A 26,866-nucleotide genomic window follows, 5' to 3' on the forward strand; every position below is an offset into this window, starting at 1 on the left:
TGTGGATGTGTATAGTGTGTGTGTGTGTGTGTGTGTATCCACACAGAACACATGCTCTTCTCCTCCCTTTCCCCACCCTTACTTCCGGTTCTTTCTCCTCCTGTCCTGGATTTGGTTTCCAAACAGTTTTTTGCAATGTTTGCTGTAGAGATAGAACTCCTAGTCCATTTTTCTCTCCCTAACCCAGAGCTGTGAGAGGAAAGAGGGGGATAAGGTGGAGATAAGCAACAAAAGAAAGTGTGGGTGGGATGGGAAGGCATTGTCAAAGGTCCTTTGGGGAAGGATAAAGAAGAGAGCTCAACTTTGAGACACAATCTCCTCTGACCAGGATGGAATAAATGGTGTCCCTGCTCAGGGGCAGAAGGATTGACTCAATAATTTCAGGATGTCCCTTTAATGTTGTTCCTTATTCCCTAGGTCCCACAGGGGTGTGGAACCTTCAGCTTCAAGGCCACACATGGCCTTCTAGGCCCTCAAGTGTGGCCCTTTGATGGACTCCAAACTTCACAGTTTGGTCACACTTGAGGCCTCTGATTCTATAGCTGAGCTGGAGTGGAGTTGGGGAATTAGGGGGAGGAAGGGGAGTCATGTCAGGCCCATGATTCTGTTGCCTTGACAGCACCTCAGCATTTTTCCAGGATGGGCAAAAATTTAATCTGCTTGCAAATGAGACCAAAGCTTTGCCAGGACCTGACCCAGCAGAGATGCTTACTTAGCCTTGGACTGGACCACAATAGGCCCTGCATAGAAGCTGACTTGGATGTGGACCCTCCAGGTTGGGGCCTCCTAATCAGATGTCCTGCTGATTAAACTCTTCTACTGTATAATCTCTCTTAGAAATAGGTTATAGAAGGGCATTGAATCCATCTCCTTCATTTATATGTATGTACTTGGCAAAGTGTTTTACCAATGTTATTTCATTTGGCAGTTAAGTGACTTAATGAAAAGACTGCTAGGGGCGGCCAGGTGGCTCAGCGAGTAAGAGCACCGGCTCCAGTGTTGGGATGACCTGGATCAAATCTGGGCTCAGATACTCAGCACCACACCCAGAAATAATAACTGTCTGTGTAACCTTGAGCAAGTTACTTAACCCCGATTGCTTTAAAAAAAAAAAATGAAAAGATTGCTAGACTTGGAGTCAGGAAGACCTGAACTCAAATCCTGCCTCACATAAAAACTCAGCATCTGGAAGAATGAGAGGGTTGAGCTCAGTGACTTCTCAGGGCCTTCCCAGCTCTGAATCTGTGAGTCTAATGATCACAAGGTCTGGCCATGTCTCATCTTGACTTGCTTTGTTATCTAGGGACACATAACCTCTCTGAGCTGAGGGCTTTAGGGAAATGTTTGTCTTAAGCTTACCCACAGTAAAGGTGCAGCTGGAGGGGGCCAGGATTTTCCCTGTATTCTCAGCTCAACCTCCAGGGAGGCATAGATCCAGGCCCTAGAAAGGAATTTGAGCTAAAAGAAACCTTAGAGATTCTCTGACTCAACCTCTTCTTTTTACAGATGGGGAGATTGAGACTCAGATAAGGCAAAGAACTTGTACAAAGTCTTGGTGACAAGACTGGGAAGATTTTCAACTCTTATCACTGCTTGACTCAACTTTGTATCAGGCTCTTAATGTTTGTTGACTAAAACCAACATCCCCAACATGGCATTTTATCTTCCCTGTCATTAATTTTGCACTAGCTGTACACCATGCCTAGAATCTCTCCAACCTTATTTCTACTTCTTATAATCTTTAGCTTGCTCCCTCTCTCCCTCAGTCTCAATTAGATCTATTTTGTATCCAGAATTATTGTGTATAGCTGTAACTTAGTGAACAGTTGTTGTACAACTCTTGGTGTATGCCATGGGTATGGTCTTGTGGAGTATCACAGGTCTCATGTGCTTCAGGAACAGTAGCAGCCGGCATTTACTGATATTTAGCCTTACATGAGGCAGCAGAAGACAAGATGTCAATTTGCAATTAACCAGTGAGGAAGTAGAATATATATATTTTATCCACCAGGAGGAGACGTACCCTTATCATCAAAAGGGTAGTCTTATGGGGTCCAGTGGAAGTCTCTGAAATCTGGGCAGAAGATCATTCATAGTCTCTGTAACCAACTGAATTAAGGCCCCTGTGAAGGTACACAACCTCTCATTCCACAGTCTCTCAGATAATCAGGAGTTCTGTTCCTAGTAGGCAGCACATGACACAGGGCTGACCATTAGAAAAGGGAAAAAAAAGCTCTCCCCCCTTGCCTGGGTGGGAGTGGGGATTAGACCCATAAAGTTCCAATAATTTGGAGCCACATTTCATCCTATAGTCTAAATTCAGAAAACAGGTTTTCTTTCCACTCCAAACACTTAAAGTACCCATTTGCAGAGTTGGGTGACTGGTCTACGTGCATAGAAATAATCTTCTGCCCAGATTTCAGAGACTTTCAGGTAGGAGTGAGAGGAGAGAAACAGACTTCTGTCTGATGGGGGTGGGGAGTAGAATGAGTGCATCAGGGCACTCCTACCTCCCAGCAGGGGCTCCCTGGGGCCAGAGGCTCTTCCTCCTCAGATCAGGGGTTCTCTAAGCAGAGTTTACTCCTTTCTCCAGAGTATGGAGGATTTGTAATGACAGGAATAAAATTTTTCACTTTATTAAGTCAGCAAGAGGGAGCCATTAACAATTTCTTGAGCCAAGGATACATTAGGAAGATTAGTCAGTGAGCATGCCTTGGGAAGGGCAAGACTGGAGGCAGGAAAACCTGTTAGGAGGTTCAATCAAGAAGCATTTATTAAGCACCCCCATGTGCCAAGTACAGTTCTAGATACTGGGGTTACAAAGGTAAAATTGTCCTTGAGGAATTTGCATTCTATTGGGGGAAGAAACACATAGAAATATAAGTTAAAAGTATTACAAGATCAATACAAAAATTTCAGGGAGGGACCAGTTGCTGGGGAGATCAGGAAGGGGCATCTGAGTCAAGCATTGAAGGTTTGCATCTAAGAGGCAAAGGTTAGGGAGGAGTGCATTCTAGGTGTGGGGCATGCTGGGAGACAGAATGTTGTATTCATACAAGAGCAGAAGAGCAAATGGCTTAGTTTGAGTGAGACAAGAATTTTGTGAGGAGGAGCCTGGAGGTGAAGCCTGCAGCCAGATGGTGAAGGATTTTAAGTGACAAATAGAGGGATTTGTATTGGAACCATTCGGGACAAGGAAGGACGATCTAGAATAGTAAAGTCGCATCATGTACATTAAATAATCTGACAGGTCAGAATTCAGCCTTCTCCCTCCCCTGTCCCTCCAGCCTTCTTCCTTCAGCATCCCTGAGGGAACTCCTTCCCCAATCCCCCCAGCTCTTGTGCCTTCCCTGAGGTCTCTCTACGCCCCCCCCCCCCCCCCTGTCTCTCTCCCTCCTCAGGATCATTGATGGTGTGACCTACCCAGGGGAGATCAAGGAGAAGGCAGCTGCCCAGGAGAAGTACAGCTCTGCTGTAGCCAGGGGGCAGAGTGCGGGAATCATCAGGTAAGGTCTGGGGCAGGGCTGGGGCTGGGGCAGCCAGGGGATCAGAAAGTTCCACATGGCCAACCCCCTGTCTGAGAGCACCTCCTGCCCTGCCTGACTGTGGCCACGGCCACTCTGACATCAACCTCCACAAGGCCAAGCTCTGCCCAAGCTTCCCCTGCCCACCCTGTCCATGCCCAGTGGCACTAAGGAGCCAATCTCCCATCCAGGGCCACAGGGAGGAATCTGGAGAAGTTCCAGGTGTCTGTCAATGTGGCCCCAACTGCCAAGGCCACCTTTGAGCTGGTCTATGAGGAGCTGTTGAAGAGGCAGCTGGGGAAATATGAGCTAATGCTGAAGGTCCGGCCCCAACAGCTGGTCAAACACCTGCAGGTAACAAGGCTGAGCCCTAAGACTCTTCCTCTGGGAAGCCTGCCCTGATGCACTCACTCTACTCCCCACCCCCACCAGACAGAAGTCTGATTCTCTCCCCTCACCCCCACCTCCCAGCAAGGGCTCCCAGGGGCCAGAGGCTCTTCCTCCTCAGATCAAGGGTCCCCTGAGCAGAGCTCCCTCCCTCCTCCAGACTCTTCTCATGCCCTATCCCCCTCTACCCCACAGATAGATGTGCATATCTTTGAGCCTCAGGGCATCAGCTCCCTGGAGACTGAGAGCACCTTTATGACCAAGAACCTGGCAGATGCCCTCACCACGACACAGAACGAGACCAAGGTCAGATGCTGAGACCTGGGGGAACAGAGTGGAACAGAGTCTGGAGCCCATCTGATCTCCAGAGGCTTGGGCTGTCCCACACTCATGCAGACAGAGAAACTGAGATTGAGAGGGAAGGTGACTTGTCCTAGAGCCTAATTTCCTCATTCCCTAAATCTAGTGCCCTTTCTCTGGGCTTTGTCCTAGGCTGGGGGTGGGGGGAGGAATCTCTGATCCCCAAATGTAAAGGCCACAAGTCACAACAGGAACAGGAGAAACTGAGGTAGGGTGGGACAGGGATTGGGCAGGTCACTGGGATTATTACCAGTTGTCAAGCCCCAGGGAAGTACCACCCAGGGAGCAGAGGCAGTTCAGCTTTTCCATTGGCTCTTGGCTAAGGACAGTTACAGAGAGGGAAGAAGGAGGTCCCAGTGGGAAAGATTATCCACCATCTAGCCTATGCTGTCTCTCAGCTTCCCCAGCTCTTGGGTCACTGGAAGGCCTTGTCACTCCTTCTGGCTTCTCAGGCAAGTTCTCAGCACCAGCTTCTCCTCCTCCAGGCTCACATAGTGTTCAGGCCATCTCTGGCCCAGCAGCAGAAGGAGCCTGGGACGCTGGACACGATTCTGGATGGTAACTTCATAGTCCGTTATGATGTGAACCGGCCCACTGCTGCAGGGGACATCCAGGTGAGTGCTTCAGGGGCTTGGCAACGAGAAAGATGGCCTCTGGGACCCCTGTGGGAAGGAGGCAGCTGCCAAGCCCTTTCCATCCTTTGACTCTAGCAGCACCAAAGACCTTCAGGGAACCAATCCATCCAAGCTGCTGAGCTCTCTACCAAGTAGCATTGTGGGGGAGACAGAGGATATGAAATCCAGGGCCCTGTCCTGAAGGAATCTTCAGTCTGAGAGAGACAGGACACTTATACCTTAATGTGTGTTTCCATTTTATCTATGGACATTGCTTGCTGTGTGTCTCTAAGGAAATTCCTCCTGTACCTGGCTCTTAGTTTTTACCTCTGAGCAATAAACAATTGTATTAGATGGTCCCATAGTCAGTTCACCCTACTGATGTGAATCACTGTTGTGATCTATTAAATGGTGGTAATCCTCATATGACCACCTCAGAGGACCTGTCTCTTTAAACATTCACATATCACAGACACCTGAGCTGTTGAGATTGTCAGGATAATGCTGAGAGATCAGGGAAGGCTTGGCTCAGTTGGCAGGCCATGAGTAAGATTTATAGAGGAGCTGGGAGGATGCCCCTGGTCTGAGAAGAAGGGAAGGGTCCAAGGAGAAGATAAAGAGGGCCAACTCACTAAGCTTAAGGACTTCCATGTTTCATCAGAGTGAGGAAGGGTGGTGGCAACAAGCTTGATTCCAGGCCTGCTCTGGACAAAGGTGGTGAGGTGGGGTGTGGGAGGTGTAGCTCTGTCCCCTGTCTGAGGGGCTGTACCCACACTGCAGATTGAGAATGGATACTTCGTGCATCACTTTGCCCCAGCAGAGCTGTCTACACTGCCTAAGAATGTGGTCTTTGTCATTGACAAGAGTGGGTCCATGTCTGGTAGGAAGATTAAACAGGTAAACGGGTCACTTCAGACGAGGAAGGACTCAAGTTCACCACAAGCCACTTCTTTGTCCCTCTGTCACCGCTACCCATTCTCTATCCGCCTCAGACCCAGAGCTGACCCCACCCCTGCCACCATGTGTCAGAGAATGGCATAGGTGGGAAGAGAAGAACATCCTTCAGGCTCAAGCTCCTATTCCCTAAGCATTCTGCCCCATCTCTCCTGGCTGCTTTCTGAATCGTCTTTCCTCTTAGACTCAGGAAGCCCTGGTAAAGATCCTGAGTGATCTCAAGCCAGGGGACCAGTTTAACTTGGTCACCTTCAGTGGGCATGTGACCCAGTGGAAACCAGCACTTCTTCAGGCCTTAAATGAGCATGTGGAAGAAGCCAAGAAATTTGCCCACAGTATCCAGGCACATGGATGTGAGTAAAGAATCAGGGCACCAGAGGGTGGGCAATATGGCAGGCCTCACCTCTCCCAGCCTGGATGTTTAGCTGGTGGTTTGGGAGGAATCTAATCTGGGAGATCTGCTAAAACAGATCCACTGAACAGCCAAGAAGAAAGTTGGCATCTTCTTGACCTCATTCCTAGCTGGCCACTGGCCCCTGGCCTTATTTCCCAGCCTCCTTAACCCAACAGGACAATCAATTACTTTATGATCTGCACCCCTCCCCAAACTCTCTGAGCCTCTTCCCTGCTCCCCTGCCCCCAGTATAACTCACTGCCTAAAGCTAGACTGGCCAATCTGAATAGAATCCACGTATTCACTTCAAGTTATTCTCTGTTCGTTGAAGCAAGCTCCTGACCAGGTCCTGAGAAATGATCCAGCTGTACTCCTCTAGTCTGGCCTGGTCCCTGGGCCACCCTCCCTTTCTGACATCTCTCAGCTTCCAGTCTCCATTGCTCTCGCTGTTCTTCTTCTGGATAAGCCTCCATCCCTCTCTTCCTCCCAGGCCTCCCACTATCCACTTGTCTCACTTGGTACTAAAGCTGAGGCAGGTATGAGCATATTTTTCCCCCCAGCAACCAACATCAATGAGGCCGTCCTTGTGGCTGTGAGAATGCTGGATGAGAGCAACAGGAAGGAGCAGCTGCCGGCAGGGAGCGTCTCCATGGTCATCCTGCTCACGGATGGGGATCCCACTGAGGGTGAGGAGGGGGTGGGGAGGACTCTTCCTGCTTGGGCACCAACTTCCCAGGGGATTCCTTAACGGTCTATGTGTGCTGGGAGCTCTTGTCCCAAGATGAGAGAGTAGCAGTTAAAGGGAGACAAAGGAGAAGATCCTGGCCCTGCCCTCAGAATGCACACAGTCTAGGAGAGGCAGGAGAATTAGATCTGGCCCTTGCTAATAAGGAATTCCCAGCCTGAGTGAGGAGATGGGATACACATGGCAATAAAGAAGAGGATAAAACAAGACAGACAGAGAACTCAGGTGTATGGTCCTGTCCCTAAGCTCTTTAGGAGACCGAAGAGGAATGGGTGACAAAGTTAAAGAAAGCCTCATGCAGTGTGCTTCAGAGAAGGTGTGTTGGAAAGGGCGGCTGTCTGGGAGTCAGCAGTCCTTAGTTCTAACCCCACCATGCCCCTAATTCTCCAAATGGCCTTGGACAAGACAAGAGCTCTGGGCTTCGGCTTTGCCATCTTCACCCTGAAGGAATCAAGCTCCTTCGAGGTTTGAGGTGGAGAGCATTATGGAGGAAATTCCTGTTCAGATAAAGGTAGAACCATCTAAGCAGAGTAGAAAGAGGACTGGATGTAAAGTCAGAGCACCTGGCTTCCAATCCCACCTCTGACACTACCTGTGTGATTTGTGGCAAGTTCCTTTGCCTCCAAAAGGCTCAGCTTTCACCAAAAAGTGAGAGACTTGAAATAAATGGCCCCTAATGGCTCTTTCTTCTCTTTTTTCTACCACCATCCTTCTCCCTCCCCAACCCACTTTCAGCATAAGAAAACCTTTATTTATTAGATTTAGCAAAATTTGGATTTAGGAAACTCAACTATCATCTCTATAAGAAATCAAAGGTTGGGGTTAGGGTTCTGTGTTAAAGTATTCCATGAAACTGCATATTTGAGGCACACAGAAGATCAAGCTTGAAATGTTTGATTGAGCAAAGGAAGACTTTTCCTCAGTGTGGCATCGCTTCCTTTGACTAAACATCTTCATTTCTCCTGAGTTTGTATTTGCATGCTCCTATTAAGCTCTAGTCTTTTCATCAGAAGGGCTTAAAAGTCCTCTGTTCCCATAAATGCCCACTATTTTCCTTATGGGATTATACCCATCTTTGCAGAGCACATTATTCTTAGGTATAAGCCTAAATCTTTAACCTTTTGAGAATTTAAATTACAAGATATCCTCCCTTCTACAGGAAAAGCTAACAAGTCTTGTATGATCCTTTCTGTGGTTCTTTGGTGCTTGAACTGATTCTTTCTGGGTGTTTGAAATATGTTCTTTGATTTAGGAGTTCTAGCTTTGGGCTATGATATTACAGGAACTTTTTTTTGGAGTTTCTTTTAAGAGGTGATTGGTGGATGCTTTCTATCTTTACATTACCCTGTGGTTCTAATAGATTTTTGGTCGTTTTTTAATGATCCCTTGAAATATAGTGTCCAATATTTTTAAAATGTAGTTTTCAAGGAGCATGATAATTATGCAATGAACTCTCCTTGAACTGGTTTCTAGGTCCATTGTTTACAATATTAAATATCTTACATTTTCCTCAATTTGTTCCAATATTTTTTGCTGTCTTGTAAAGTTACTGAATTCTCTTTGGCCTATTTTAGTTTTTAGGGAATCTCTTACTTGGGTAAGCTTTACATTTTGACTTTTAAGCTATTTATTCTCTTTCTAATTTTTTCCTCGAGAGTTTTCACTTCATTCCCCCCTCTTCCTTTCTTTCAGGTATTCATGCAGTCCTTGTGGAACATACATTTTTTGGTTTTGGGTGTCTGTTGTTATCAAGTTTGGTGGGATTTCTAGATTTGCTGCATTTTTAAAATAATAGTTCATGTCTTCTGGGGTTTACTAATCTCTCCAACTTTAGTTCCTGAATTGGAGCTTTGTTCTAGGACCAGGTTAAATGTTCTGCTGAGGTTGTTGCTGTTGTGTTTTTTTTGGAGGGGGAGATGGTGTAGGAGTTGGTGCTGCTTGAACCCACCCTGAATTACCTCAGTTCCTATGCTGATCTCCTCCCAGAATTAAATAGTACCCCCTGCTTGATCTTTGAAGTTAAGTTTCTGAATCTTCAGGGCCCTCTCTGGCATCTCAGAAGAAATGATTAGAGATCTCCAGAGCTCTGGGGTGTCCAGGTTCCAAGTCTTATTCATGGTGGATCCTGTTCCACATACACAAGTCACTGCTGTTCCTCTTGGGGTTTTTTGGGGAACCCAGTGCTCTTGATGCCTCCAGACAGAAAACATTGTGGGCAACACTGGTCTCAGGGCCTACTCTGGTCCTACTGGGAGACTATTGGCTTGTCTGCCTGTGCTCTCTCTCTTATTGCCCATGGGCTACTGACTGGCTCTTTGTATAGTTCTAGGATGGATAAAGGCACTTACTGAAGTTACTCATTGGATTTCTTGGCTGTTATTCAATCTGGAGCGAATTTCAGGTTTTTGCTGGAATAGGTGTGGGAGAGCTAAGTAGTCGGCTTCCTTTCAAGCCGTCATTTTAGACTTAAGTTCTAGTTGGAAACATGTCTCATGACCTCTCTGGGCCTCAGTTTTACCATCTTCACTCTGAAGTGGGGTTTTTGGGGAGGGGGTTCCTGTTCATATAGAGGTGGGGGCATCAAAGTACACAGGAAAGAATACTGACGATGCAGAAGATTTAATTCAAATCCTACCTTTGATACTACTTGTGAACCACTACAAGTCACTTGGCCTCTGTGGGCCTCAGTTTCCTCATGTATAAAATGAGGGGCTTAGAGTAAGTAAGTAAGAGGTCCCTCCCAGCTCTGACATCCTATGATTCTAGCTTAGTACTCACCTGCTGAATACCTAACCAATATTTTTCTCTTCCCTCCCTGCCTCCCTGTACTGGCCTCTGTTACTACAGGGGAGAAAGATCCCCAGAAGATTCAGGAGAATGTGAAGGCAGCTATTGAGGGCCAGTACTACCTCTATTGCCTGGGCTTTGGCTTTGATGTCAACTATGCTTTCCTGGAGAAGCTAGCCTTGGAAAATGGCGGGGTGGCCCGGCGCATCTATGAGGACTCAGATGCAGACCTGCAGCTCCAGGTACCAGCAGCTGGCATTTGGGATCCCATGGGGAGAGCTCCCAGGGGAGGTCATGAGTACCCTTTATGTGTGGGATGCTTTGTCAGGTACTGGGGAATGGAGGAGTGAGAGGGGGAAAAGAGGTGCCCCCAGCAATTAGATTAGAGCCTACCTCTTGATTCTTGGTGTGACTATGGCCAAGTCCTTTTCCTTCTGTAGACTTTACTTTCCCTTTTTGTGCAATGAGGGAGTTAATTGGACTAGACCATCACTAAAGTCCTGCGGATCCCAAGCAGCTGCTCTGCCCACTGTGCCTCAGTCTGCCCAACCTCTCCCCTCTCTCCCAAAGGACTTTTACCAGGAGGTGGCCAACCCACTGCTGACCATGGTGAAGTTCCAGTACCCAGAAAATACCGTGGAGCAGCTCACCCAGGACAATTTTAGAGTCTTTTTCAAGGGTTCTGAGATAGTGGTGGCTGGGAAGCTCCCGCCCCAGCTCAAGGATTTGCTCTCAGCCCAAGTCAGTGCCCAGTCGGTGAGTGAAGCCTAGAAATTCTTAGATGGGAGAGCCTTGGCCTGAGAGCCAGGACACCTGGGTCCTAGTCATGACTGTGCCTCTGCCTGAAATTAATCAATCTATTCATCATCCAGCCTCTCCTAAGCCAGAAGAATTCCCTTCCCCTCTTTGTGTCCAGGTCTGTGCTCCTCATCGATGGCTTAGAGTGAAGAGAAACAGGTGTAGGTCCTCAGGAGCTCAGATTCTTGGGGGAAATGAGAGGAGATGACAGGAGGACCTAGGCCCAGCTTTCAAGGAGTGGACAGTTTGGCAGACCCAATGTAGCTCCTAACCTTGGGCAGCTTACATTATGTGAGAAGAGAGTAGAAACTGGGACCTCTCTCTAGCAAGCTGAGGGAAAGAGAAAAGGAGCAGAGAGTTTCTGTTTTCAGAAAGCTTATCATCTGAGGGAGAAAGCACTCACCAGTGAGTCCTCTGGAGAATGACAGAGTAGAAGCACTCATTGGCTACAAAGTGTAGCATGAAGTCTAAGGAGAGAGAAGTCAAGGATGGAGTAGATAATAAAGACCTCCTTTGAGAGAGAGGACTTGAGTTGATTTTTTTTGAGGATTAGTAGGATTTGGAAAGAGAGGAGTTGGATCTAGATTTTAGAGGCCAGATCTTTGCCCAGTGACCATCACTGAGCATTTAGAAAGCGAAGAGCTAAGAGCAGTAAGGTACTAAGCACTAAGACCAGTAACTAAAAGCACTAATTGCAGTGTGGGTTAAGGTCATATAAGACTGACTCATCTTTATGGGGAGGGGGGGATTGTAGATGGTGCCCCTACTCAGGTATGGGTTGGATTTAATGTGCCTTGAAGTCTTTTCCAGCTTTGAGATTCCATGGTTTAATGACATTCCTCTGTGAGAAGAGACTTTGGGAAGAGGAAGGTCAATATTAGAGAGTATGAACAAAGCCAAGCCCAAGCATTCCTCTGTTTGGGTTAGACTGGCTTGGTGTGACCCATCAAGGCTGGGGAAAGGGCCGTTGGGTAAAAGGAATAGAGGTGTGGATAGCCATTTCCAGGGCTGGCTGATCCAGTTGTTGTCCAAGGTTTGGGAGAAGACAGTGATATCTGGTCCTCAAATGCACCAGAACCAGCAATTTATGGATCTAAGCGGCAAAGATGTTAAAGGGGGGAAAAAAGGGACAAACCAGAGCTGCATAAAAAGAATTTATGGAGATTTCTTTTTTTTCTCTCTTTTTTATTTTTCAGTTTACATGATTCATTTCCACAAGGTTTTGAGTTACAAATTTTCTCCCCATTCTCCCTTACCCACCACCCCAAAACAGCGATCCCACTGAATATCCCCTCCCCCAATCTGCTTTCTCCCATATCTTCCCCCATCCTCTCTCCAACTTTCCAGTATACCACAGTGGATCTCTATGCCCCAGTGCCTGTATATCTTATTCCCCTTATTACATGTAAAATAATAATAATATATTTTTAAACATTTGATTTTAAAACTTTGAATTCCAGATTCTTTCCCTTCCTCCCTCATCACCCACTCTTACTGGGAAGATAAGCAATTCAATATAGGTTGTACATGTGTAGCTATGCAAAACATTTCCATAGTGGACATATTGTGAAAGACTGACTATATTTCCCTCCATCCTATCCCACCCCCCACTTATTCTCTATTTTGATCCTGTCCCTTTTCAAAAGTGGGTGCTTCCAACTTTCCTCACCCCCAGCCTGCCCTCCCTTCCATCATCCCCCCCACTCACCTCCTTCCCCCCTACTCTCCTGTAGGGTGAGATACCCTATTTAGTGTGTATGTCATTCCCTCCCTAAGCCAAATTCAATGAGTATAAGGTTGACTCATTCCCTTTTACCTTCCTGTTCTTCTCCTCCATTGTAACAGTTTTCCTTTGCCTCTTCTATATGAGATAATTTACCCCATTCTGTCTCTCCCCATCTCCTCTCATTATATTCCTCTCTCACCTCTTAATTTCATCTTTTAAGTATGATCCCTTCCTATTCAATTTGTCCTGTGCCCTCTGTCTATGTATACACATGTCCATATACCCTCCTATGTAGACATATATATATGTATACATATATATGTGTATATATATATACACACATTTCTATTCCCTTCAACTATTCTCATACTGAGAGAAGTTTCATAAGTTACAATTATTGTTTTTCCATGTAAGAATGTAAATAGTTCAACTTTGATAAATTCCTCATGATTTATTTTCCCTGTTTACCTTCTCATGCTTCTCTTACTTCTTGTATCTGACTATCAAATTGTCTATTCAACTCTAGTTTTTTCATCGAGAATGCTTGAAAGTCCTCTATTCCCTTGAATGAATATATTTTCTCCTGAAACATGATACTCAGTTTTGTAGGGTAGGTGATTCTTGGTTTTAATCCCAGCTCCTTTGACCTCCAGAATATCATATACCAAGATCCCTCAGTGTAGAAGCTGCCAGATCCTATGTTATCCTGATTGTGTTTCCACAATATTCAAATTGTTTCTTCCTGGCTATTTGTAATATTTTCTCCTTGATCTGGGAACTCAGGAACTTGGCTATAATGTTCCTAGGAGTTTTCTTTTTGGGATCTTTTTCAGGAAGTGATTAGTGGATTCTTTCAACCTCTATTTTGCCCTCTGGTTCTAAAACATCAGGGCAATTTTCCTTGAGAATTTCTTGAAGCATGATTTCTAGGTTCTTTTTTTTCTTTTGATCATGGTTTTCAGGTAGTCCAATAATTTTTAAATGTTCTCTCCTGGATCTATTTTCCAGGTCAGTGATTTTTCCAATGAGATATTTCACATTGCCTTTTATTTTTTAATTTGTTTGGATCTTTTTAATAGTATCTTGATTTCTCATAAAGTCACTAGCTTCCATTTGCTCCAATCTAATTCTGAAGGAATGATTCTCTTCAGTGAGCTTTTGAGATTCTTTTTCCATCTGTCATATTCAGCTTTTTAAGGCATTCTTCTCCTCATTGGCTTTTTGAGCCTCTTTTGCCATTTGAGTTAGTCTATTTTTTAAGGTGTTATCTTCTTCAGTCAGGTTGTTGACTCTCATTTCATAATTTTCTTGCATCATTCTCATTTCTCTTCCCAATTTTTCCTCCACTTCTCTTATTAGGTTTTCAAAATGCTTCTTAAGCTCCTCTATGGCCTGTAATCAACTCATATTTTTCTTGGAAGCTTTTGGTGCAGGAGTTCTGACTTCACTGTCTTCCTCCTGTTCCATGCTTTGATCCTTTTTGTCCCCCAAATAGGAGTCTAATGCCGGATGGCTCTGCTTGCTTTGCTTCCTTTGCTTGCTCATGTTACCACTCAATTACTTGACTTTTGAACTTTTTGCCACAGTAGAACTCTGCTACCAGAGAGGAGAGCTTTGTCCCAAATCTCTGGGGTTTTTGTAACTTCTGGAGCTATTAGTTGGGTGCCCTCTCTGAAGCCTCCACATGCTCTGATAAACTGGTCATGCACCCCAGGACCTCCACCCTAGACAGTGATCCAGATCCAAGAAGGTTAAAGCAAGAATGATTACCCCTCAGACTGTTCACTTGGTCCCCCTACCATCTGCAAGCCAAGAGCTGAAGCTGCCATGTGGTAGTGGCTGCATGGCCACAGCGCCTCAGCCACTTCTCCCTCCAGGGGATAAAGGCCAGACCATACTCCCGAACTCCTGGTTCCCAAAGTCCACACTGCACTGACCTCTCACTTTGTCCTTAGCATCTATGGGTTGATAATTCTGGAAACTGCCACAGCTGCTGGTGATCTGAAGTCCCTCCAGCCAGCTGGTTGTGGCCACCCTGAGGCTAAAGCCTCCAGCTCATTTGGGGCTGGGCTTGGATCCCAGAGTGCTGCATTGGCCCCTTCCTGCCAGCCTGCCAGGCTGTCTTCAGTGGGAGGTTGGCTTCTCTCTGTCATTTTATGGGTTCTGTAGCTCCAAAGTTTGTTTAGAGTCATTTTTACATGAATTGGAGGAGGTGGAAGCGGGAGCCACATGGGAGTTCTGTTTCTGCTCCGCCATCTTGACTCCACCCTGAAGCTTTCTTAAAAGGACAGGGGAAAGTAAAAATGCTAAGACCTTTTATTTGTTTTATTTCATCAAATAGTTCCCAATTACACATAAACATTCTTTTAACAATCAATTTTTTAAAATTTTGAGTTCTAAATTCTTTCCCTCCCCACATCTTTCCTAAGAAGGCAAGTAATTTGATATAAAGCATACACATAAAGTCATGCAAAACATTTCCACATTAGCCATGTTGCAAAAGAAAACACAAACAAAAGAAAAAATAAAAATAATTTTTTAAAAAAGTGTGCTTCAATCTGCTTTCAGAGTCCCTCAGTTCTCTCCCTGGAGATGTATGGAAATTTTCATCATAAGTCCTCTGAATTGTTTTGGATCATTGTCTTGATCAGAGTAGCTAGGTTTTTGATGGTTGATCATCCTTACAATATTGCTATTACTCTGTACAATTTTCTCCTGGTTTTGCCCACTTTACTTTGCATCAGTTCATAAAAGTCTTCCAAGATTTTTCTGAAAACATCCTGCTCATTTTTTCTTATACAATAATAGTATCCCATAACAATCCAATACCATAACCTGTTCGGCCATTTCACAGTTAATGGGCATCCCCTCAATTTCCAATTCTTTTCCTCCACAAAAAGAGCTGCTATAAATATTTTTGTATATGTAGATTTTTTCCCCTTTTCTTTGAGCTCTTTGGGATACAGACCTAGTAATGGGTCAAAGAGCATGAATCATTTTATAGCTCTTTGGGTATAGTTCCAAATTGTTCTTCAGAGTGTTTGGACTAGTTCACAACTCCTCAAATAGTGCATTAGTGTCCCAATTTTTCCACATTCCCTCCAGTATTTGTCATTTTTTTTCTGTCATGTTAGCCAATCTGATAATTTTGAAGTAGTATCTAAGAAGTGTTTTAATTAGCATTTCTCTAATCAATAGTGATTTAGAGTACTTTTTCATATGACTATAGATAGTTTTGATTTCTTCTTCTGAAATCTGCCTGTTCCTCTTCTTTGACCATTTATCGATTGAGAAATGGCTCTTATTTTTATAAATCTGGCTCAGTTTCCTATATATTTGAGAAAGAAGCTTTTATCAGAGAATCTTGTTGCAAATTCTACCCCGTCCTCAGTTTCCTATTTTCTAGATCTTTGCTGCATTAGTTTTGTTTGTGCAAAACCTTTTTAATTTCACATAATCAAAATTCTCTATTTTACTTGCCCAATTCTAATTCTTTCTACCTCTTCTTTGGTCAGAAACTCTTTATCCACTGATCTGATGGGTACATTTTTCTATACTCCCCTAGCTTACTTATGATATCATCCTTTATGTCTAAATCATTTATCCATTGTGAGCTTATCTGGGTATACAGTGTGAGATGTTAATCTATATCTGTTTTCTGCCAAGCTGCTTTCCAGTTTTCTGAACAATTTTTGTCAAATGTTGAGTTCTTTCCCCAAAAGCTTAGATCTTCAGGTTCATCAAACACTAGATTAGTATGTTCATTTACTACCATTCATAGTTTAGGGAATCTATTCCACTGATCCACCACTCTTGTTTCTTTGCTGTTAGCAAATTGTTTTGATGATTACCACTTTTGTAATATAATTTGATACCCAAGACTGCTAGGCTACCTTCCTTAACATTTTTTTTAAGCAATTGGGGTTAAGTAACTTGGTCAAGGTTATATGGCCAGGTGTTTCTAGGTGGGTACTAAGTGTCTGAGCCCAGATTCGATCCCAGGTCATTCCGACTCTGGGGCCAGTGCTCTTACTCTCTATGCTACCTGGCCTCCCCCACCTTCCTTAACATTTTTAATTGATTCCCTTAATATTCTTGACCTTTTGTTCTTCCAGATGAATTTTATTACTATTTTTCCTAGCTCTATAAAATAATTCTTTGGTAGTTTGACTGGAATGGCACTGAATAAGTAAATTAACTTAGGTAGAATTGTCATTTTTATTATATTGCCTTGGCCTACCCATGAGCAAGTAACATCTCTCCAATTATTTATCTTTATTCATGCAAGGAGTATTTTATAATTATGTTACATAATTCCTGGATTTGTCTCAGCAAGTAGACTGCCAAGTCTTTTATATTGTCTGCAATTATTTTAAATGGAATTAATCTTTCTATTTCTTGCTGCTCAGTTTTGTTGGTAGCATATAGAAATGCTGGTGATCACCTATGTGGATTTATTTTATATCCTGCAACTTTGTTGAAGTTGTTAATTATTTTAACTAGCTTTTTAATTGATTCTCAAGGATTTTCCAAATATACCATCATATTATTTGCTAAGAGGGATAGTTTTATTTCCTCATTGCTTATTTTATTCCTTCACTTTCTTTTTCTAGTCATTGTTTTCACTAACATTTCTAGTACAATATTGAATAATAGTGGTGATAATACCATCTTTGCTTCACTCCTGATCTTATTGGGAAAACTTCAAGTTTATCCCCATTACAGATAATGCTTTCTGTTGGTTTTTAGATAGATATTACTTATTGTTTTAAGAAAGGCTCCATTGATTCCTATAGCTTCTTGTGTTTTTAATAGGAATGGGTACTGTATTTTGTCAAAGGTTTTTTTCTGTATCTGCATCATATGATTTTTGTTGTTTTCATTATTGACCTGGTCATTTATGCTGGTAGGTTTCCTGATATTGAACCATCCCTCCATTCTTGGAAAAAATACTGCCTCACCCTAGTCTATGTTCATTGTGATATTTTCCCATAATCTCCTTGTTAGTATTTAAAATTTTTGCGTTTATTAAGAAAATTGGTCTATAGTTTCCTTTTTTTGTTTGTTTGTTTTTTAAGCAATCGGGGTTAAGTAACTTGCTCAAGGCTACATGGCCAGTTATTTCTGGGTGTGGTGCTGAGTATCTGAGCCCGGGATTCGATCCCCAGGTCATCCCGACACTGGAGCTGGTACTCTTACTCGCTGAGCCACCTGGCCACCCCTTCCTTTTGTTTTTTAACATTTTTATTTAAAGTTTTGAGTTCCAAATTCTATTTCTCCCTCCTTCCCTTCTCCCTCCCTGAGACAGTAAGCAATCGGATATAAGTTATACATGTGCAATTATGTGAAACATCTCATATTTATCATTTTGTACAAGAAGACTCAAATGAAAGAGAAAAAAAGAAAGAAAGTGAAAAATAGCATGCTTCAGTGTGCATTCAAACAATATCAGTTATTTCTTTGGAGGCATATAGTATGATTTATTATTAGTCCTTTTGGATTGTGTTAGACTTAGATCATTGTGGTGCTGAGAATATGTAAGTCATTCACAGGTCTTCATCGAACATTGTTGCTGTTACTATGTGCAACATTATCCTGGCTCTGTTAACTTCACTATGTATCAGCTCATGTAAGTCTATCCAGGTGTTTTTTTTAAATCATCCTACTTGTCATTTCTTATAGCACAATAATATTCCATTGCAATCATATACCACAGCTTGTTTAACCATTCCCTAATTGATGGGCATCCCTTCAATTTCCAAATCTTTGCTACCACAAAAAATAGTTGCTATAAATATTTTTGTAAAAAAAGATCCTTTTTCCATTTTTCTGGATGTCTTTGGGATATAGACCTAGCAGTGATATTGCTGGGCCAAAGGGTGTGCAAAGTTTTATAGCCCTTTGGGCACAGGAACAGGGGATGTTTGACCTGGAAAAAAGAAGGCTAAATTGTCATCAAGTATAAGAAGGGCTATCACAAGAAATAGAGATTAATCTGCTTCTGCTTAGAGGAAGTATAGGTTTGCTCTAGTGGGGAAAGAATCCTAGCTTTGCTACTTACCCTACATGACTTTGGGCAGATCATTTAACTTTTCTCGGCCTCATTTTCCTCATCCATAAAATATCCCGGAATAGGTTACCTCTAAAGTTCTTTGAAATTCTAAACTCAATATTGCTCTATATATGGTAGATGTATAAAATAGCTTTTTGTTTTATGATGAACTAAGATGGTGATGTTAAGTTAATGGAGCCAACCAGCCAGCCAGCAAGGGCCAGGGAGATTGTCTGGAATTGTTCCAGCATAATTTGATGCTTCTCTGTCCAACTGGGGGAAGGGGGAAAGGGGCGAGGGCCTGAGCAGAGCCCCAGGCAAATGCCTGCCTTCACCCCCATCTCCCTTCTGTTCAGCACGCCCAGAACTTCACCTTCCAAACAGAAGTAAATGTTGCAGACAAGGAGAAAGTCTTCCAGAGCCCAAAGTACATTTTCCACAACTTCATGGAGCGCCTGTGGGCATACTTGACCATCCAGCAGCTGCTGGAGAAAGCGTGAGTGCCCCTCGTCCCTGTGACCTTGGGGAAAGCACTGAGACTCTCTGCAGCTCACCTAGGTCACTGACACCCGTGAGTGAGTGCTCTCCTCCTGGGCAATCTCTCAGTCTGGCTGTAGGGTAGAGGGGGGATGAAGGATCTGGGTGGCTCTGTTATATCCTGGAAGGGAGACAGAAGGAGCCCACTGCCTTATTTCCAGAGCAGTGGAGGCTAGAGTGATGAGCCCCCTTGGGGCCAAAGGGAGCAGAAGAATGATTGATGAGAGGGAAAGGGGCCAGCATTGAAGGCCTCCACCTTCAGTGTTTCAGCCTCGGGTGATGAGCAGAAGAGCCTGGAAGCTCGGGCTTTGGACCTGTCCCTCAAATTCAGCTTTGTCACTCCACTCACATCTATGGTGGTCACTAAACCAGAGGGTCAGGATCAGACCCAGGTGGTTTCAAAGCCATTGGAAGCAGGTGAGCAGTGAATGGGTGGTGGTGGTGGTGGGGGGTTTCCTGGAGGTCAGGAGCATTTCCTGAACCAGACTTTTCCAGGTCCTTTAACCTTCACTGCCCAGGTTTCCCTCCTACCCCCATTTCTGTCCTGCCCTGAGGGCTCCAGTGCTCTGTTTCTCTGAGAGGTTGGCTGCACTAGGGCCTTTGGGGGCAGAGTCAGGAAGAACCTGGAAGCCAACTTCTCTTTCCTTTTTTTTTTTTTTTTCCAGATAATGATATGTCGTCTTCATTTTCATTGTTAGCCAAAAGTCATAACACAGGTAAAGACTAGATTTCTTGGAGCAGAACCTAGGAGACACATGTGACTGTGTGACTGAGATTATCTAGTGTTTTAATGTCAAATCTGTCCACAGACAGCTTTCACACCAAAAAAGAGTGAGTTCTGACCCTGTCCCCAAATTCAATCCTTACCCTGACCTCAACCATAAATGGGCTCCAATTTACCAGTTCACAAAGCAGATAGAGCCACAATGTGGCAGAGATCTTCGGGGGCATCTAGTCCAACTTCTTCACCTCTGTCCACCCACTCCCAACTCACATGAACAGAACAGCAAGGACAGATAGTTACCGAGCCTTAGCTTGAATATTTCCAGTGATTGGGAATTTGGTACACACCATTGTTAAGTCAAGTCTACAAACATTTATTTAATCCCTACTATGTGCCAGATGCTAAGTACTGGGGATACAAGAAAGGCAAAAAAAAAAAAAAACCAACCCAAACCCAAACAAACCAAAAAACCTTAGTCCCTGCTCTCAAGGCGCTCACAGTCTAATTGAGGAGGCAACATGAAAGGGACTCTGTACAAACAAAATATATACAGCATGAATTGGAGACACTCTTAGAAGGGAGGAAACAAGGAATCCTCCTGAGAAAGTGTGAATGGTGCTAAGGAATCCTTCTCCTTTGCTGACAAAAAAAAAAAAGTTCCCCTCTGATGGTTCAGGCATCGGAGGGCTCTGCTAGGCTTTCTCTCAGGAATGGCCCCTGTGGAGGAAGCCTCTGTTGGATCCTCTTCCTGGGGAGTAAGAGCAGACTTACCACTTGCCCTTGTGGCAGACTTCCTCTCTCACCTTTCCGCCTCCTTTTCAGCTTTTTCCCACAGTCCAAGGACCCCAAAGAGAGAAGGATTTCTGAGAATACGGAGGCCTTCAGGTTCTCCAGGTATCCCAGATCTTTTACCTGGTCCTCCAGGAAGGTTCTTTCTTAGTGGAGCACCCACATTTGATAGTAAGTCAACTAACAGCCTTGGGACCTTTGCTACACTGTTACTAACATCATCCTGGGACCATCACTTTCATTATTAAGAGGAGAGGGTTCCTAAGCAATCCCAGAAGGCTCTGAGGAGGAGGTGGAGCTCCATGCACACTTTATTCCATAGAGAGTTGAGTGAATATGGGCAAGGCACACTCCATGTTCCTTACTGCCTGCTCTTGGCCTCGAGCATTGCTGAACCTGGCCATCTCTTCTCTGTCCTCACCCTTCTTCTCCCTAGTCCCCCAAAGATATGGGCCAACACAGAAAGAGACACACCTCCCACCTTCTTTTCTCTCTCAGCTGAGTGTGACTGGTCCTCTCTCCTCTCCTGTAGCTCTGTGATGTCCCACTGATTCCCAGATTTGCTTTGATCTGTCCTCTGATTTATCTGGTTTTGAAGTCTAGATTTTCAGCCATCAGATTAGCTAGGAGCAGGACCAGACTCTCAGAAAACATGAGCCAGAAGGACCCTTTGTGGCCATCTAGACCAGTCTCATCATTGTGCAGCATCTATGTGGCACTATAGTGCACAGAGTGCTGGACCTGGAGTAGGGAAGATGTTGAGTTCAAGTCCAACTTTGGACACTTACTAGCTATGTGACCCTGGGCCAGTCATATAACTTCTCTAGACCTCATCCATAAAATGGAGATGCCAATAACAACACCTACCTAACAGGGTCATTGGGAAGATTAAATGAGATTCCATATAAAGTCTTTTGTACACCTTAAAGCCCTAGACAGGGGTATACTGGAATAATTTTCAGTATGAGCATTTATACCTTGGAAATTTGCAAATGCTACAAATCTTGATTTATTTGTTTTGCTAATTTTCTAGATTTAAGAAAGTGATGGAGAAACTACTAATGCAAATTAAATGTAAAAGTATGTCATGAGTTCATTTTTTTTCCTTCCAGAGAACTGGTTGTTAAACATTTGTCAGCATACCCCTGGCATTATAGTGTTAGCTACAGAGAAAGAAACTAGCATCCAGAGAAGGGATGTACCAAGGACTGTGTTAACTGCTTCACAAATATTATCTCATTTAATCCTCACTACAACCCCGAGAGGAAGATACTGTTATTAACCCCATTCTACAGTTGAGGAAACCGAGGCAAATGGAGGTGACATGACTTGTCTAGGGTCACATAACTAAGTACCTGAGCTTAGATATTCTTGACTTCTAGGCCCAGCATTCTGTCCATTTTGCCACTGAGCTACTTTAGGAGAAGTTACCTGCCCACAGTGATGCAGTGGCTTCTGGGGACGAGAACTCTGGTTGCCTGAATATGAGCTCTCTAAACTTGGCTGGGTGCTTAGCTACCACCCTCTGTGAAGCCTGGCAAGCATACTTTGGAAAAGGAAAATTTCAAATTTCTCATTCAATCTTTTAAAAGGCTGCAATTGGCCTCTTAGGTTTGGGACCTTATATGGAAAGTATCTGTTCTTTAGGTGATTCAGGTGAAGTATTTGCTGGGTTCCTTAATCCCAGCCTCCTCTGTCCTCTGGTTTGGTGCCCTCAGGGCTCTACCTGGTTGCCTGACCTCTCTCTCTCTCTGTCTCTCTCTCTCTCTCTCTCTCTCTCTCTCTCTCTCTCATTCCTAGTGCACACGGACTATGATGACGACGCCTCATCCAGAGGATTAGGTAAAACTGATTTACGAAAGAGCAGAGGGAAAATAAAGGGCTACATGGAGATTAGGTGGGTCAGTTGTGCCTTTCTGTGTCCAGTGTGACAAGACAAGGGACAAAGACATGGCCACACTGTCCATAGCCAAGTCAAAAAGTGCTTATTTGGAGGGTGTCCAAGCTAGGAGACCAAAGCTGGGGGAGCATGGAGGTTTTTTGAAAAGAATGAAGATGAGCTCCCCCTTCCCAACTTCCCCTATCTAAGCCTGATTGGTCCCTTTCTCACAAATCCTAGACCCCTCCATTATATTCTCTTCATCAGGATGAAGGTCCAGAACACTGAAAGGCCTAAATCCATGCCCTCTGCAGGGTCCTTCCCTTTTCTTTTCTTTACAATTAATTATTTGACATTTGAAATTCTCATATCAACTCCCTTCATATCTTTCTCCCTTCTCCTGTTCTCTCTTATAATAAACAATAAAAAGGCGGGGGGGGGGAGAAGCCATTCAATTAAGCTAATTAACCTGTCATCCAAGCCTAACAGTTTATGGGATGCTCTGTATCCCTGCCCCCTTCCCATTCCTTTTCAAAGAAAGGGATCTTTCTATAGTATGTTTTCCCAAGAGATTTGACAGGGGAAGGTATGAAAGAGGGAGGGAAAAGTAGAGGGGGGACTCAGAACAGACCAGAGGACTAGAGAGGAAGCAGATATTTTGGTGTCCTCTACTTTTGACCTAGGCAAGATGCACAACTCTGCCTAGAACCAGTTCCAGGGGTTCATAGAAAGAACACTGGTTTTAGAACCCCGGAGACCTGGGCTCAAATACCAGCTCCAATGCATATTCCCTGTATTTGGGCAGCTCATTTAATCTGTCTGAACCTCACTTGATCTTTAAAATGGGTATGGTGATACTTGCTCAAAGAGTTGTGATGGGAAGAGAGATATGTAAACTAAAATGTTATTGTTCATTTCTGTCTCTTCCTTAGATTCCCTTCTATCTTCTAATTTTAGACCTCCGATGGAATTGTACGAAGTTTCAACTCCTTTCCCCACTCTGCCAGTGGAAAGGGCCCCCCATTTTATCTTGCTAAGAAACAACCGCCCTGAAGAGACCATGTGTGTGAATGTCAAGGGATCACCCCTGACCCCCCAGAGTCTCTTCTCTGATCCTGTCCAAGGTGAGTGAACAGATAGAGCTGCATGGCTGTGTACACACACACACACACACACACACACACACACACACACACACACACGTTTATATTTCCCCTCAATTGTGCAGATTCTCCCATTTTTTTTAATGCTATTTTGTACTATATTGGAGAGTTCTTCCTTCTGATTGGGAACTCCCTGAGGGTAAAGCTAAGTTCTCCTCCCTTGTACCTTCCACATCTTGGCTAAGAGAAACATCAATGCTTTTTAGGCTTGTGCTCTCCTGGAGTAGGTGAGACACACATAGAAAAAAATGGGTCCTTTATGAAGCTATTTACAGGTGGACACCAATGAATGTAGACCAAGCCTGAAGGAAAAGAGGAAACGCAGGGGAGAAGATCAGTCAGGGCTGGGGGGCCCATCCCCAGAAGGCTTCCCCAAGAGGACACTAGCTTCAATGGGAAGGTTTTCCACAGGGAGGTGGTTAATCAGCATAGGCTTCCTGGAGGAGGTGATTTGTTGCTGCCCTGATGGCTGCTCTCAACCCTTCTAATCTCTTGGGTTTCCAGGCATTGAGGTGACTGGCAAGTATGAAGGGAGAACAGATAAGTTTATGTGGCTTGAGGTGAGCTACAGGACCCCTGAGGTGAAGGTGCATGTGACCCAGGACAGCATTGTGATAACTCGTGGCAGTGGTGGGAAAAGCTCCTCTTACCAATGGCCCGGGACGCTGTACTTGGTGATGCCTGGGTAAGCCTGGGGCAATTAGGGGACTCAGGAGCAGGGAGGACTTTTAACCCAGGACTGGTCAGCAGAAACGGGCAGGATCCACAGGTGCTGGACCTTGAGGCCCCTGGGAGCCTGTGGACAAGGGTCAATCCCTACATTGGGGGGTGGGGGGGGGGGCAGGGTCTGTTCTCTTGAACATCTGCTTCCATTGTACCTGGAGAGGCAGAAATTCTCTTTCTGACTACTGTGCCCCAGACTTGTCTCCTATCTACCCTGCTTAGGGCTTGGTTTCTCAACAGGCTGAAGGTTAACTTGGAAAATGGCTCCTTGCTGCTCAGTGACTCAGACAAAGTCACCATTGGCTTAATATCCTTGGGCCATCCCAGTCCTGGACTGCGGCTCTTCCTAAATGATCCAGGTCACTTCTCCAGCCAAGTCAGTGGAGTCCTTGGTATGCCTGGACCCTAAGCACAGCTCTCTGTGGTTCCCCGATCACCTACAATCTTCATTTATGCACATCCCCTTTTCTGACCATCATCCTTATGAAACACCCCACCCTATGACCAAAGTCTCCTTTTAACATGCTCTAACCCTTGGAGCATTCCCTGCCCTTGCCCATCATCTGTCCCCTGTTTATCCCACTTGAGACACTTAAGACTCCCCTTCTTCCACCCCCCTTTTCTTATCCCTTTCTAGATTCCCCCAGCTCTGATCATCTCCTATCCATCTGACTGCCCCACTCTCTGGTATCTGCCCCTTCGATAATCCTTGCACAAATCTGAATGGTTATCCCCATATTTCAGAAAAAACAATAAACCCTTATCCTAGTATACACTTAAGTGTTACCTCTTTATGGGAGTCTGAATTCATTTCTTTTGTCTCTGTGTGTCTCTCCTCTCCTCTCGGACTGTCTTCATCTTCCTCTCCCTCTCCCTGTGTTTCTCTTTGTATCCCTGGAGATCATTTTCTCTCTGTTCAGATGTTTCTTTCTTGGTCTTTGTGTGTGTGTGTGTGTGTGTGTGTGTGTGTGTGTGTGTGTGTGTGTCCCTTTGTGTGTCTCCTATTCTCTGATTCTCTGTTCCTGTCCCATTGCAGCTCTTTCTCTAATATATCCCACTGACCTCTTATTTCTTAGGTCAATTTTACCAGGACTTGCAGTGGGATCCTGCTGGGCCAAGCACGATTGGAGGCCAAAGGGAGCTGAGTGTGAGGGGAAAGAAGTATACAGTCACCAGGTAATATGGGCAGGGAGTGAGGGTGTGTGAGTTCTGTTCTGTCAATCCCTCCCTTTCACACCCTCCCAGGGAACATCAAGTGTGGGCAGCTTATGCCTAAACACAGAGCTGACCACTCAAGGCAGGGGTGGCACCTTTGGCCAGGTAACTTGTGAAGATCTGAACCAACAAAGGGGCACCTTGACACCCCTAGATAATCCTGAACTCACAGATATTCCAAATAACAAGATGCATGGAGCCTCTTTGAAAACCACAATGAATTCTAATCACATGTAATAGAAAAAGCAAACTTTGGAATTAATTAGATGAGAAAACAAAGAATTAGTAAGGGGAAAGACACAGATCATTTTAGAAATGGATAAATCTGACACTACAGACAATTGAAAAAAAGATGATTAATTGAAAATGAAAGAATGATAAACAAAACCCTCAAATAATTGAATGAGGATTTTTCTGATAAACACTGTGTGTGTCTATTTCTGTGTCTCTGTCTCTGTCTGTCTGTTTCTCTCTGTCTCTGTTTCTGTGTCTGTATGTGTTTATCTCTCTGTTTATTTCACAGAAAGCCCGTGACAGATTTTCAAGGAAGCAGTGGTACTGCACCACTGCTAACGTTTCTATGCTGGTCTTTGGAGCAGCCCTTATAAGGTGAAGATTAATGGCCAGTTATGCTTTCCTCTTCTGGTCCCCCTGCCTAGTACAGCCAGAAGCTGCCCCTGCCCTTTGCTATTTGTCTAGGACAAATGGAGAGGCAAGAAGGATGGAGAGATGTTATAAAGCAGAGTTCATGTCAGTACCATTCTGTGTGATGCCTCTCATTTCCTGGAGACCAATGGCAGAATTGGTCTCTGAATCCCTAGTCACTGAATCACATAATGAAGTGTGGAGGATGGGGGTGGGAGAAGAGGCTCACCTACCTCAGGGACTTGCATTGGTTCAGTTTGGGATGGCACTCTTAGATCTGTAGAACTATAGAAGGCTAGGACCTTGGAACCTTGGGATCATATCATATCTGTGCTAGATGGACTTCTGAGGGCATCAGATCCAACTGGAATTTGAGCAAGTCTCCTTTACAATAACTCTGAAAAGTGGTCTTCTAGTATTCATTAAAGACCACCATTGACAGGGAGCTCACTACTTCCCAAACACATCATTCCATTTGGGGACAGATTTGATTGTCAAGTTTTTCCTTCTAGTGAGCCCAAATCTATTTCTCAGCAATCTCCCTAAATGAACATATCCATATATTCTAATTGTGATTCCTCTAGATACCCTTCATCTTGTCAATAGTCTTCCTAAAATATGGCCCCCAAATTTTAATATCCTACTCCAGAGCTTCCAATCTGCTAAAAATATCAAAACACATTTACATAACACTCACATGGACCTCCCCACAACAACCTTTCAAGAGATGCCATCCCTAGGTCTTTTTCTTTTTTACCATGTGCTGTTTAGCTCTAGCTTGCCCATCTGTTCTTGTTCAGCTGATTTATTTATTTTTTTCATTGTTGGGATCTCACTCCCAACTCCGGCC

At 44.3% G+C, this 26,866-nt stretch overlaps 1 protein-coding gene across 1 annotated transcript in view; it reads left to right on the plus strand.

Annotated features, from left to right (window-relative positions):
• The window catches only part of LOC138166901 (inter-alpha-trypsin inhibitor heavy chain H4-like), a 30,529-nt gene that overhangs the window by 2,964 nt on the left and 699 nt on the right, over nt 1-26,866 (plus strand). The window contains exons 3-22 of the mRNA XM_069095390.1: nt 3,402-3,506; nt 3,716-3,878; nt 4,107-4,217; nt 4,757-4,885; nt 5,666-5,782; nt 6,024-6,192; nt 6,794-6,919; nt 9,826-10,007; nt 10,336-10,521; nt 18,698-18,837; nt 19,141-19,295; nt 19,544-19,594; nt 20,425-20,562; nt 22,192-22,233; nt 23,203-23,394; nt 23,938-24,118; nt 24,397-24,548; nt 25,233-25,303; nt 25,402-25,476; nt 25,895-25,980. Coding sequence (XP_068951491.1) covers nt 3,402-3,506; nt 3,716-3,878; nt 4,107-4,217; nt 4,757-4,885; nt 5,666-5,782; nt 6,024-6,192; nt 6,794-6,919; nt 9,826-10,007; nt 10,336-10,521; nt 18,698-18,837; nt 19,141-19,295; nt 19,544-19,594; nt 20,425-20,562; nt 22,192-22,233; nt 23,203-23,394; nt 23,938-24,118; nt 24,397-24,548; nt 25,233-25,303; nt 25,402-25,476; nt 25,895-25,980 — 2,571 coding nt within the window. The remainder of the gene's footprint in view (nt 1-3,401; nt 3,507-3,715; nt 3,879-4,106; nt 4,218-4,756; nt 4,886-5,665; nt 5,783-6,023; nt 6,193-6,793; nt 6,920-9,825; nt 10,008-10,335; nt 10,522-18,697; nt 18,838-19,140; nt 19,296-19,543; nt 19,595-20,424; nt 20,563-22,191; nt 22,234-23,202; nt 23,395-23,937; nt 24,119-24,396; nt 24,549-25,232; nt 25,304-25,401; nt 25,477-25,894; nt 25,981-26,866) is intronic.

The sequence above is a fragment of the Petaurus breviceps genome, unplaced genomic scaffold, assembly GCF_028583685.1.
Source record: "Petaurus breviceps papuanus isolate PSGF00001 unplaced genomic scaffold, PetGlider_PUasm1.0 227, whole genome shotgun sequence".
NCBI lineage: Eukaryota > Metazoa > Chordata > Mammalia > Diprotodontia > Petauridae > Petaurus > Petaurus breviceps.